The sequence below is a fragment of the Corythoichthys intestinalis genome, chromosome 15 (assembly GCF_030265065.1).
Source record: "Corythoichthys intestinalis isolate RoL2023-P3 chromosome 15, ASM3026506v1, whole genome shotgun sequence".
Classification (NCBI taxonomy): domain Eukaryota; kingdom Metazoa; phylum Chordata; class Actinopteri; order Syngnathiformes; family Syngnathidae; genus Corythoichthys; species Corythoichthys intestinalis.
In genome coordinates, this window is record NC_080409.1 from 27,086,244 (window position 1) to 27,096,848 (window position 10,605).

A 10,605-nucleotide genomic window follows, 5' to 3' on the forward strand; every position below is an offset into this window, starting at 1 on the left:
TTGTTCAGAGGAAATCTTGCTCTGCAGAGACTTTGGAAAATGTATTCTTTTCAAGTCGTCGTGGTCAATCAGTTGCACTACTTGCTCTTTTATAAACAATGTACTTGTGCAAATTGAGTTGATACATTCTTATCTGTGTTGTGTTATAATCAGTCATTTGAAGGCAAGTCTGTTCAGAGGACATGTCTGCAAGGAAGAGTTTGAAAATCTATTCCTTTTGAGTTCATGTGACCAATGAGGTGAACATTATGCTATTTGCTTGTTTTCTGTGATCTGTGTCTGTGTGTTAATTAAGTTACTGTATAGATTTCTTTGCTGTTTTTCTAGTTCTGACATCATTAGAGGGCATTAAAGCTGCAAACAAATGTCTGTAAAAACTAGGGCTGTCAAAATTATCGCGTTAACGGGTGGTAATTCATTTTTTTAATTAATCACGTTAAAATATTTGACGCATTTAACGCACATGCCCCACTCAAACAGATTAAAATGACAGCACAGTGTCATGTGCACTTGTTACTTGTGTTTTTTGGGAGTTTTTTCGCCCTCTGCTGGCGCTTGTGTGCGACTGATTTTATGGGTTTCAGCACCATTTTGTAATTATTGACATCAACAATGGCGAGCTACTTGTTCAATTTTTTGATTGAAAGTTTTACAAATTTTATTAAAACGAAAACATTAAGAGGGGTTTTAATATAAAATTTTTGTAACTTGTACTAACATTTATCTTTTAAGAACCACAAGTCTTCCTATCCATGGATCGCTTTAACAGAATGTTAATAATGTTAATGCCATCTTGTTGATTTATTGTTATAATAAACAAATACAGTACTTATGTACAGTATGTTGAATGTATATATCCGTCTTGTGTCTTATCTGTCCATCCCAACAATAATTTACAGAAAAATATGGCATACTTTATCGATGGTTTGAATTGCGATTAATTACGATTACTTAATTTTTAAGCTGTGATTAACTCGATAAAAATCTTAATCGTTTGACAGCCCGAGTAAAAACCCAAGAACAACGCCTAGCGCCGGCAATGGCCTTCATGAGTTAAAGTGCCTATGGCAGCAAAAAAGCATGTTTATCTCATATTTCACGCGGTATTTTATGCTCCTAAATGAAATGGACCACTTGGATGTGTGTGGAAGCGATCGTATTCAATTTTTTGAATCCCGCGCCATGAAAATGAGTGACTTCTGGCTCCAGTCTCAGGTTGAGGACGAATACGAATGTGACGTCACCTGGGTCAGCATCTTACAATAGAGCATTGCTTTATAGCATGCAGATGGACTGCGGATTCAGCTGATTTTGTGGATTAATTCGTTTATTTTTCGCATCACGCCAGCTAAATGTGCTGCAGGGTTTTGTTGCTGCACCAGGGAGAGGCGTGTGAGCCTTTTTGGTTTTGAAAAAGTTCCCGTTCACCCCGATATTGGCCAAAACAAGTCCAACAACTGTGGGACCATTGGACTTACGAGGAAGTGGGTAAACATTAGAGGTGTGCAAAATTTCCGATTCTTAGATTATTCGCGATCCGGCCGTGGAAGATTCGAGAACGACTCGCAAACATCCAAATTCCGATTATTGAAATATGCGAAGTAAAGCGGAAGTACACAACACTCAGCGCGCCGCGCGGTCTTCGGGACGGAACGGAGCGAGAGTAGCTTCCCATTACCCGGCCCCTCGGGTAATGCCAATGCTCAACTCACGGCTCTAACTCAACTCATGCAACGAGATAAAAAAAACACAACAACATACCTGACTGCTGCCGAAAAGCTGCTACAAAGTACATCTATATAATGTTACGGTGGATATCATTTATATAGGACTAGATGCAATATAGATTTGGTAGTGTTAGCAGCACATCTACATAAAGCTAGATGCGGGCGTTATAAACGGCCGCCATCTTAAAGCAGTACACTTCCCTGCAAGGCTGTTGTAGCGAACCTTCCAAGCAAACCTAATTAACTTTTTATCTAAAATACTCCTAAATCGGTAAAATATTGACTTGAATCTATCTTTAAAATAGTTTTAAAACTTTCACATGTCGAAAGTAGACAAAAGGGAAATTATGGAATAACGGGAGCAATTTTAACAAATTTAACGGTTGATTCACAACATTAAATTAATTGAATGTAGTTTAAAGCTGCTGATACAGAATGGGGACTGGAGTTTTTTATTTAATGTTATTTTTGTATATTTGTTTACTGCTATATGTTAACTTGATACTGAAATAGTAGTGTGGTTTAGCCTGAGAGTATTTTTTGGAACTAATGTACAAAACATTTTTTTTTAAAAAAGAGAGAAAAAAAAAGGAGGGGGGTGCATCAATAATCATTTTATAATCGAATCGGAGCCTCTGAATCGTAATCGAATCGTTAGGTGCCCAAAGATTCACAGCTCTAGTAAACATCATGTTTTGTATTATGTCAAATACTGGGATCCTGGAACAAGTTTTAATACAGAGGTGGCTTGCATTTTGTGGCTGACAATGCTCCTTGTCAACCAAGAATGCCATTCGGCCGCCAACGGGAGGCTTGTCACACACCCCCCTGGGTCCTCTTCGCGTGCCCGCCGGGAGAACGCTGTACATGCTCGTGCGCTTCTCTATATCGTCCAGACTTCCAGCCCCCTCTGCCCTGTTTGTGTGTCCGGCAATAGATCACTGTCCTCGGGTTGGGCTAGGGCAGCTACGTGTTCCTCCGACGTCAGCCGGTTTGTCCGGCGGTCATTCTCCAGCTGCTTCCCCGGCAAACGAGCTCTCCTGCCCGCAACAGGGGAACGACGAGCTGTAATTTGCTCGCTGCCATCGTGTGATATGATCCAGGGAAGTTTTCTATGATTTTTCGCTTTAAAGGCAAGAATAAGACTTGGAAACGCCGCTCAGTTCGGGTTAGCATGTCGGCTAGCTGCCATGGCTCCTGGTTTGTTTACGCTCTCCGAAGTCGGGTCAGGGAAACGACAAAAGCCGGACTAACTGCAGTGGCATAAAATATTGTTCGGGAGGTGCAAGAAGTCGACTGTATTGACCATAATGGAGTCATTTTGCCATGTCGTACTGAATAAATGCATTTTTTATACGTATTTCATATTTCATTTAGCACAAAACTGTTATTTGTTATGACCATACCATTTATTTAGCAATTGGGGAAAAATACTTAGATAAAAAGAATATTCTGTAAAAATATTGGAGTAGAGAGATTGAAACAATGACATTTTGCTGCTCTCTTCGTTGCATTTTCCTCGTTCTGAATAATTCCCCCTCAGTGGGCTGAATTTTAAATCAGATTAAATCTGACGACGTCCTCCTCCAGCTGGGGACGCTAGAGTGCTATCATGACCGGCACGGGCTAAACGGCAGATTAGAAGGCTTGTTGTCATCTGCACTTTGCCAAATTGTTGTATATATTCGAATTGTCTCATAATATGATTTTAATTCACATAATAATGCAATTTAAGATTTTTTTTTTGTAATGCTGTCACAGGCACTTCAAATTACTGCCCTATAAAATGTTAAACAAACACAATTTTTTTACACAAACAAAAAGTTGTTTGCTTGAACCATTATGACTTGATTCTTGAAAAATACATCTTAAAAATGCAACTTTAAAAATTAATAAGAAAATGTAATTTTTTCCCTAAATTCATAAAACTATAGTCATAGAAAATATGACGAGTGTAAAAAAACTGGGTTTTTGAAGTTCACTTGATTCTCAAATGAAGTAAATCATGAAAACAACTTTACAGCGCAACTTTTGTGAATGATTAAAAAAAAAATCTTAATTACGACTTTTTCTCAGTCAGTTATTATAGTTATTTTAAAGTACTTATTTATAATGACGATTCTGAAAACATACATCGTATCATTGTTATCTTTTGGAATATGAACTCTTAGAAATTCCAACAATTTTGACACCAAGAATGACTTGGTTCTTGAAAATACAATTATTATTGTAAAGATCCAAATTATTCAGAAAAAATACTATTAAAATTACAAGAAAAAAAAATTTAAAAAAAAAAAAAAACATTTTTGATTCGCAAACAAATATCACGTTTCTTTAAAAGCATAACATTTTCAAAAGATTGCTACTTACTTCTAAACTATAACTGTTGGGATAACTGCCGCAAACATAGCAATAGTTGAAAAACTACTTCAAGAATAGTACGACAAAAAAATGTCAAAAAATGACAAATGTGATTTTAGTCTTGAAAAAACAACTATTCTTTTTTCGAATTACGACTATTATGAAACAACATTCCCCACTTTTGCTCCATATCAACTCAATCACTGCCTCTGACAGCAATCGACATCAAAAGTGTTGTTTTTGGTAGCCCTTTTAATTTTCGTCTTAGTCTTATGGACAGAACTACTTTTTAGTCTCAGTCATATTCTAGCAATTTCAAAATGTTTTAGTCTAGTTTTCGTCAACGAAAACTTAAACTGTTTTCGTCTGTAAAATTCAAAAGCTTTCATCCTCAAATAAAGAAATAAAGGTTTCCAGCAATTTCGAATGAACATTGACAGACAAGCACATATTGTAGCGTCTACAAAGACAACAACAACTTTGTGATGGTAATACACACTCAGCAGGAAAACAGTACATTATTTTCAATTAATTAAACCGTCCTGGACGCTTAGAACTGTATGTAAAAATGTTGTTCATGTTTAAGTTTATGCTAATGCCAACACGATCACAAATGCTATGCTAACGCTACATATTACAATTAGTGTGTGATGATCAGTTAGATCTCGTCAGATTTTAAAAGGCTAAAGCAATATTGCACATTCTCTCTTGCCAAGATATGAACGAAAATCTTACCGTGTTTCAAAACAAGCTAGACTGGCGCCTTGAGTGGATGGTGGGCGCATGTCAACTGAGTAAAAACAACCAAACACTGCTACGATGCAGGCTGACTACATGTACAGTAAGAAAATGTCATACATTGTTAATCAGGCATTAAAATCGGTCAGGGGTTAAAAAGTTGAGAAGGGTTCGGAGGAAATATGTTCCGGTTCACTGTACAACTTGGGCTGTCCCAAACAACTAATTTTCTCCCGATTAGTCAGCCGACTACTTTTACGATTAGTTGATTAGTTGATTAGTTTTTTTACTAATTTAGCAATGAAATTTTTGATTACGCTTATTAACATTTTGGAACACTTAAATTCTTTACGAAAGTACAAATAAACACGTAAATAACAACAATAAATCACAAATAAACAATTAGGTCAAATGCTGATAGCATTAACTAGTGCATTAACTAGTGCAAAAGAATGGAATGTAAACAGATTCAGAACACTGACTTCGCCTTTTCAACATGATTCAAAACAATTCTTAAAAAAAATATCTTGCATTAATATTACAGTATACAGTGGTACCTCGACATACGATCGCTTCGACACACGATCTTTTCGACATCCGACGTAAAATTTGACTCGCCATTTGTTTCTACATCCGACGAAAAGCTCGAAATACGACGACATGGCAGCACCGCAGACGAATGCACGACGGATTTTCTTGTGTGACAAATCCGACACAGGTTTCAAAAAAAGGTTGGTACAGGTGGTGAAACAAGGAAAAAGTTTACGCTTACCTTCTAAATGAAAATGCAAATTATAGAAAAATATGAGCGTAGGCTGGGCATCCGTGAAATGGCTGAACAATAAATCTCCACAGTCCTCCTCTGACCATCGTTCGCCAGTCTTTATAAATTAAGCTGACAATTCTTATTGTGGTAACATCTCCAAAGAAATTGCCAGATTCGCCACGTTTTTATCATTTATTTCACAACTTATTCAACACAAAACACCTACTGTGTGCCGCAATTGATGGTGTTCTCAAGAAAACATTAAAAGTGAAAGTGAAACTCTCAAGCTCACCGCTCTCTGTCTCTGGCACGTCAGCCCCGCGGTGCGCTCAGGTACAGCATAAAACGTCCGCCACATTATAACCCGATTTGTTACATTAATACAGGAATTATTTTTATTATTTTTATTATATTATTCCAATTTTGATTTATAATTTATTTGTTTTGCTATGTGTAATTGCCATTTGTAATAGTACCAGCAGTATTTATCAGGGATTTAGTGTAGGTTTTTGGGCTGTGGAACGAATTAATGGAATTATAATGTATTCCTATCGGAAAATCCTGCTCGACATACGACCATTTCGACTTACAAACAAGGTCCTGGAACGGATTAACTTCGTATGTAGAGGTACCATTGTACTACTATATATAATAATAGTATAATAATTATTCATTGCCAATCAGATTTTTCATAAATTGTGTCATTTTAAAGCTATTCTTAGTGTAGAATCTGAATTCAGAAGTATGTGTGATTAACTCCAGAAATTGTTATTCATATGGCGAACATGACGTGCTTTTATTTTGAAATGTTCACCGGAAGTACGTTCGCTAAACCGCTAACCGTAAGCTTTACACTCCGCGAAAAAAAGCTCTCTGCAAAAAAAGCTCTTTTTGTCAATGCATTTGGTGTCAGTAATCTATTTGTTTTTTTCATTTTTTTTCTTTTGCAAATGCTGTTAACCAGCGATTTTCACCTTTTAACCACATGTTTGCGTTTTGGAGAAGACTGCCAATGTTTTATAGCATGCTAAAGTAGGTTGTCTTTTTTCCCCATGAGCCTCAATGTAGCAGTGCTAACGTTTAGAGTGTTTAATATAGATGTGTTTCCTTATTTTGTATGTCTAAACTTTAATTCTACGGCGTGTTGATGACGAATAAATCTGTGAAAGAAACTGTTGTTTCATATGCCATCAGCACGCACGCACAAATGTATGCACGCACGTGCGGCGATAAAATGCAGCCGTGAAAATTGCCACCCTCATTATTATTTACCGAGCGATAAATGGACTCATTGCCTATCGCGACAGGCTTAGCAACTTCAATAAAACATGTCGTCAGTTAGTTAGATGGACTTACGATCTGCCAGCTTATAATTGTCTCCTGTCGTCTTCCAAAATTACAACTGGGTGACGGCGCTTTAGGTGTTCATTAACGGCCAACGTGCAGCCAAGCATGGCATTGAAGAGACAGGACACAAGAGTGTATCCTCCTTTGTTTCGTTGAAATAAGTCAATGTTTTGGCCACTCTGGTGTGCTTTTTTGGCTTTGTGCCGCTTTCCCCGCTTGCATACCAAGCGTCTGACATTAAAAAAATATCTCCCGACACACCACCCCCCCTTAACCCTATATTGCCAAATAAATCACATTTGATACACCTAAAATTTCATGATTTTGAGACTAATTCTGAATTTTGACATTTCTTTTTGAAAAAAAAATGATGGATGCAAGTCAACACATGCATCTAAAGCAGGGGTGTCCAAACTTTTTGCAAAGGGGGCCAGATTTGGTGTTGTAAAAATGTGGGGGGCCTATCTTGGCTGACATCTTTTACGTACAACAATACATTTAGCAAATTTTAGCAAGCCATTCTGTGTGTCACATTTGCTTTATTATTTTTTTTAATTGATAATTTCAACAATCTCGCAACTAGCCATCGTGGCATTCTCTTTCGACTCTCGGGCTCTTGCGAAATACTGCTGCTGTGAAATAAAACTAGCTTCAAGTCGCTTCGATTTCTCGCTGCGTATCTTCCCTGTAATCCTGTCGTACATGTCAGCATGTCTTGTTTGGTAATATCGCCTCACATTGAACTCTTTAAAACAGCGACTGCCTCTGCAAATGAGGCAGACACAGTTGTTGCGTAGTTTAGTGAAAAAAATAGTCCAATTTCCACCTATCCTTGAAGCGTCAGCCGTCGCAGTCAACTTTCTTTTTTTTTTGTTGATTGTCGCCATTTCAGAAAATTGGAAGGGTTACACGGGGTAATGTTGCTTAGAGTGCTGCTGCCTTTTAGTGGGTAAATTTAGTGTGTAAGCTACTTCAAATGCTGGTAGCAGTACTGCTGACCAATTTATTAAGTGTGTGCGGGCCAGACATTATTGATTTTAAGACAGAGGCTGGGGGCCGGATGAAATTTGACCACGGGCAGCATTTGGCCCCCGGGCAGGACTTTGGACATGTCTGATCTAAAGGTTCCATGAGAAAAACAAACAGGATTTAGCAAGGGTTATAGATATCTGAGCGCTTATTACACATATTCATTTTGACTTTTCTTTTTTACAAATTTGAAAAAAAAAAGGTTTAATTAGGACCTTATTTTTCAAATTTTGGGATTCTCTGATAAGTGCTTCATATTGTTCTCCTTGGATCTACACAATTCACATAAGTCACCCTTTTTGACTTCAAAACGGCGAATTTCGCTGAAAGGTGAGAGATTTTCATGCCTGGATGACGGAAACTATGGCCCACAAAAAGTCTTGTGGTCGTCTTATCAGACCAAAATTAGCATTCGTCTCATTATGTTTTCATGTCCCAAGTTATCAATTATGTTTTCATGTCCCAGGTCATCATCGTCACGGTCATGAAAAAATTGCTCGTCGATGACATATTTTTATTATCGTCATCATTTTAAATGGGATTGACTGTTCATTGTTACAGCCATTGACGGCAATAGGAGTCCAATTCATTTCGATTGGGTGGGCTCACAGCATTTGCCGAATCAATGACAGCCAATGAGTTGATTTATAGAAAAATAAATAAATAAATAACATTGAAGCAGTAGGACCGTCGGAACGTTGTTGATATGTTTCCTTTGTCTTAATGTAACAAGTGGTCATATACCAAAGTTACTTTGTAGTCGATGTAAAAACAGCTCATTTTCAAAGAAACTATTAGATTAGATAGGCATGGGTCCTACCTTGAGACTGTACGGTGCTTTTCCGAGGTCAATCCCATCATTGGCCAGTTTGTGTCTTATGAGGACCTTGAGTTTGAGCTTGGGATATGTAACAAAGCCAGTACAATCCGTCACCCGAGGGTTGCGATTCCCGGGACAGGTCGGCCGTTGCATCCCCTCTCTCGTTTTGGACGGGGTTCTCTGGTTCTCCATCTGTTGTCTGGGTTCCAGCGTGAAGTAGTACCCCGGCACTTGGCTGCTGTTCGAGTCCCTAAGCTGTCGGACGGCGTCCAGCAGTCGATGGCGGTGATACGCCACGCGAACACCAATGGCATCCAGGTCGGGCCCGCCGATCTGCTTGCAGACCTCCAGGTCGTCGTAGCCATTGTCCAGGAAGGCCTCCACGTATTGGGCTAAGTGAAGCCGGGACAGCCACTCCAGTACTAGGTTGGGGCCCTGGCTCATTCTGGATGTGCAAGGTGCACCTACCAAACCATCATCACCATCTCCATCATCATCATCATCATCAAGTCCTGCTCAACATCACGGGCGTGTGTGAGACATCCTGGAAGAAAATAGTTGTCTAAACTAAATTTAGAAAGCACACATAGCCTTCTGGGGAGTTGAAAAGTGCAAAAGTAGCTTCAGATTCGAGCCTCTTATTTAGGCCAGAAACAAAAGAGACTTCTGCACATCAGCCACTTTTTGGACGTCAAAAACATGCGTGAGCCGCCGACATCCTGATCGAATCAGAGGCAATTTGGAAGAAATCTTAAATGAGGTTAACAATCGACTGAATTGTAAACAGAACAGCGTGAAAGAGCTTTTTTCTTTTTTTAGATTTTTGTCAGAAAATATTTAAGTTCAAAAATTTGGGAAAAGAACGGTAAGAAAAGCAGATCTTTTGGCATCTGACAAAAATAATAACTAAGAACGTGAACGAAACAAAGCAAATTGGCAGTTTAAAACTTAGCTTCAGCTGTATAACGTGGCTCGTCGTGTCTTATTCGGTCTCCGAATTGAACTTTGCTCGTCACCGTCCGCCGTGAAAAGGAGGAGGAGGAGAATGAAAACGTTGATGTTGGATGTAATGAAAGGTTTTAACCGGTCGGCTCGGCTGGACTGTATGAGTTAAGCGTGCGTTTGTCGCCACCTTAAGAGGATTCTAGGAAATGCAGGCCAAATCATTTCATAAAATTGGGCTTCAAATCAAAACTGAAATTACGAAGACCTTCAATAACTTGTATTTTCCTCTAAAAAATAAAATAAATAACGGCTGTCTGACGAATACAAACACTATTGTGAAATCAAGCACGCATTCCGTATGAATGTGCCAAGTATACTGACAGATTATATTCAATTTGTGCTCATACTTACAGTAATAAATAAAAAATGTGTAGCTGTCTGAATTAGTGATGCACGATAATACATTTTTCAACCGATACCGATAACCGATAATTTCCTCCTCATTCCAACCGATAACTGATAATGTCAAGCCGATAATTCTATTAAAAGATTTATGTAAAATTTTAAAGTATACACAAAAGAAAATATTACTGTGCAAAAATATAATTTATTGCTCTTTTTTTCCAACATAAAATATGAACAAGTCGTCAATTCAAACATCTAAATAATGACAGATTGTCTGACATTGTGTAATGGTAAACCTTTGGCAACAATTACTTACAGAGTAAATACCTAAATTGCACAAAAATGCCTTTAAAAGTAAGCCATTCCTAACATATATAACATTAATACACTGCAAAACACACCTCCTTAAAACTAGTCAGTTTTAAGTGTAAATCTATTGGCAATAAGTGAAATTATCTGCCATCGCA

At 38.1% G+C, this 10,605-nt stretch overlaps 1 protein-coding gene across 1 annotated transcript in view; it reads right to left on the bottom strand.

Annotated features, from left to right (window-relative positions):
- LOC130930804 (SAM and SH3 domain-containing protein 1-like) overlaps positions 1-9,829 on the bottom strand; it is a 74,907-nt gene extending 65,078 nt beyond the window's left edge. The window contains exon 1 of the mRNA XM_057858955.1: positions 8,789-9,829. Coding sequence (XP_057714938.1) covers positions 8,789-9,232 — 444 coding nt within the window. The 5' untranslated portion in view covers positions 9,233-9,829. The remainder of the gene's footprint in view (positions 1-8,788) is intronic.
- Positions 9,830-10,605: the final 776 nt, after the last annotated feature.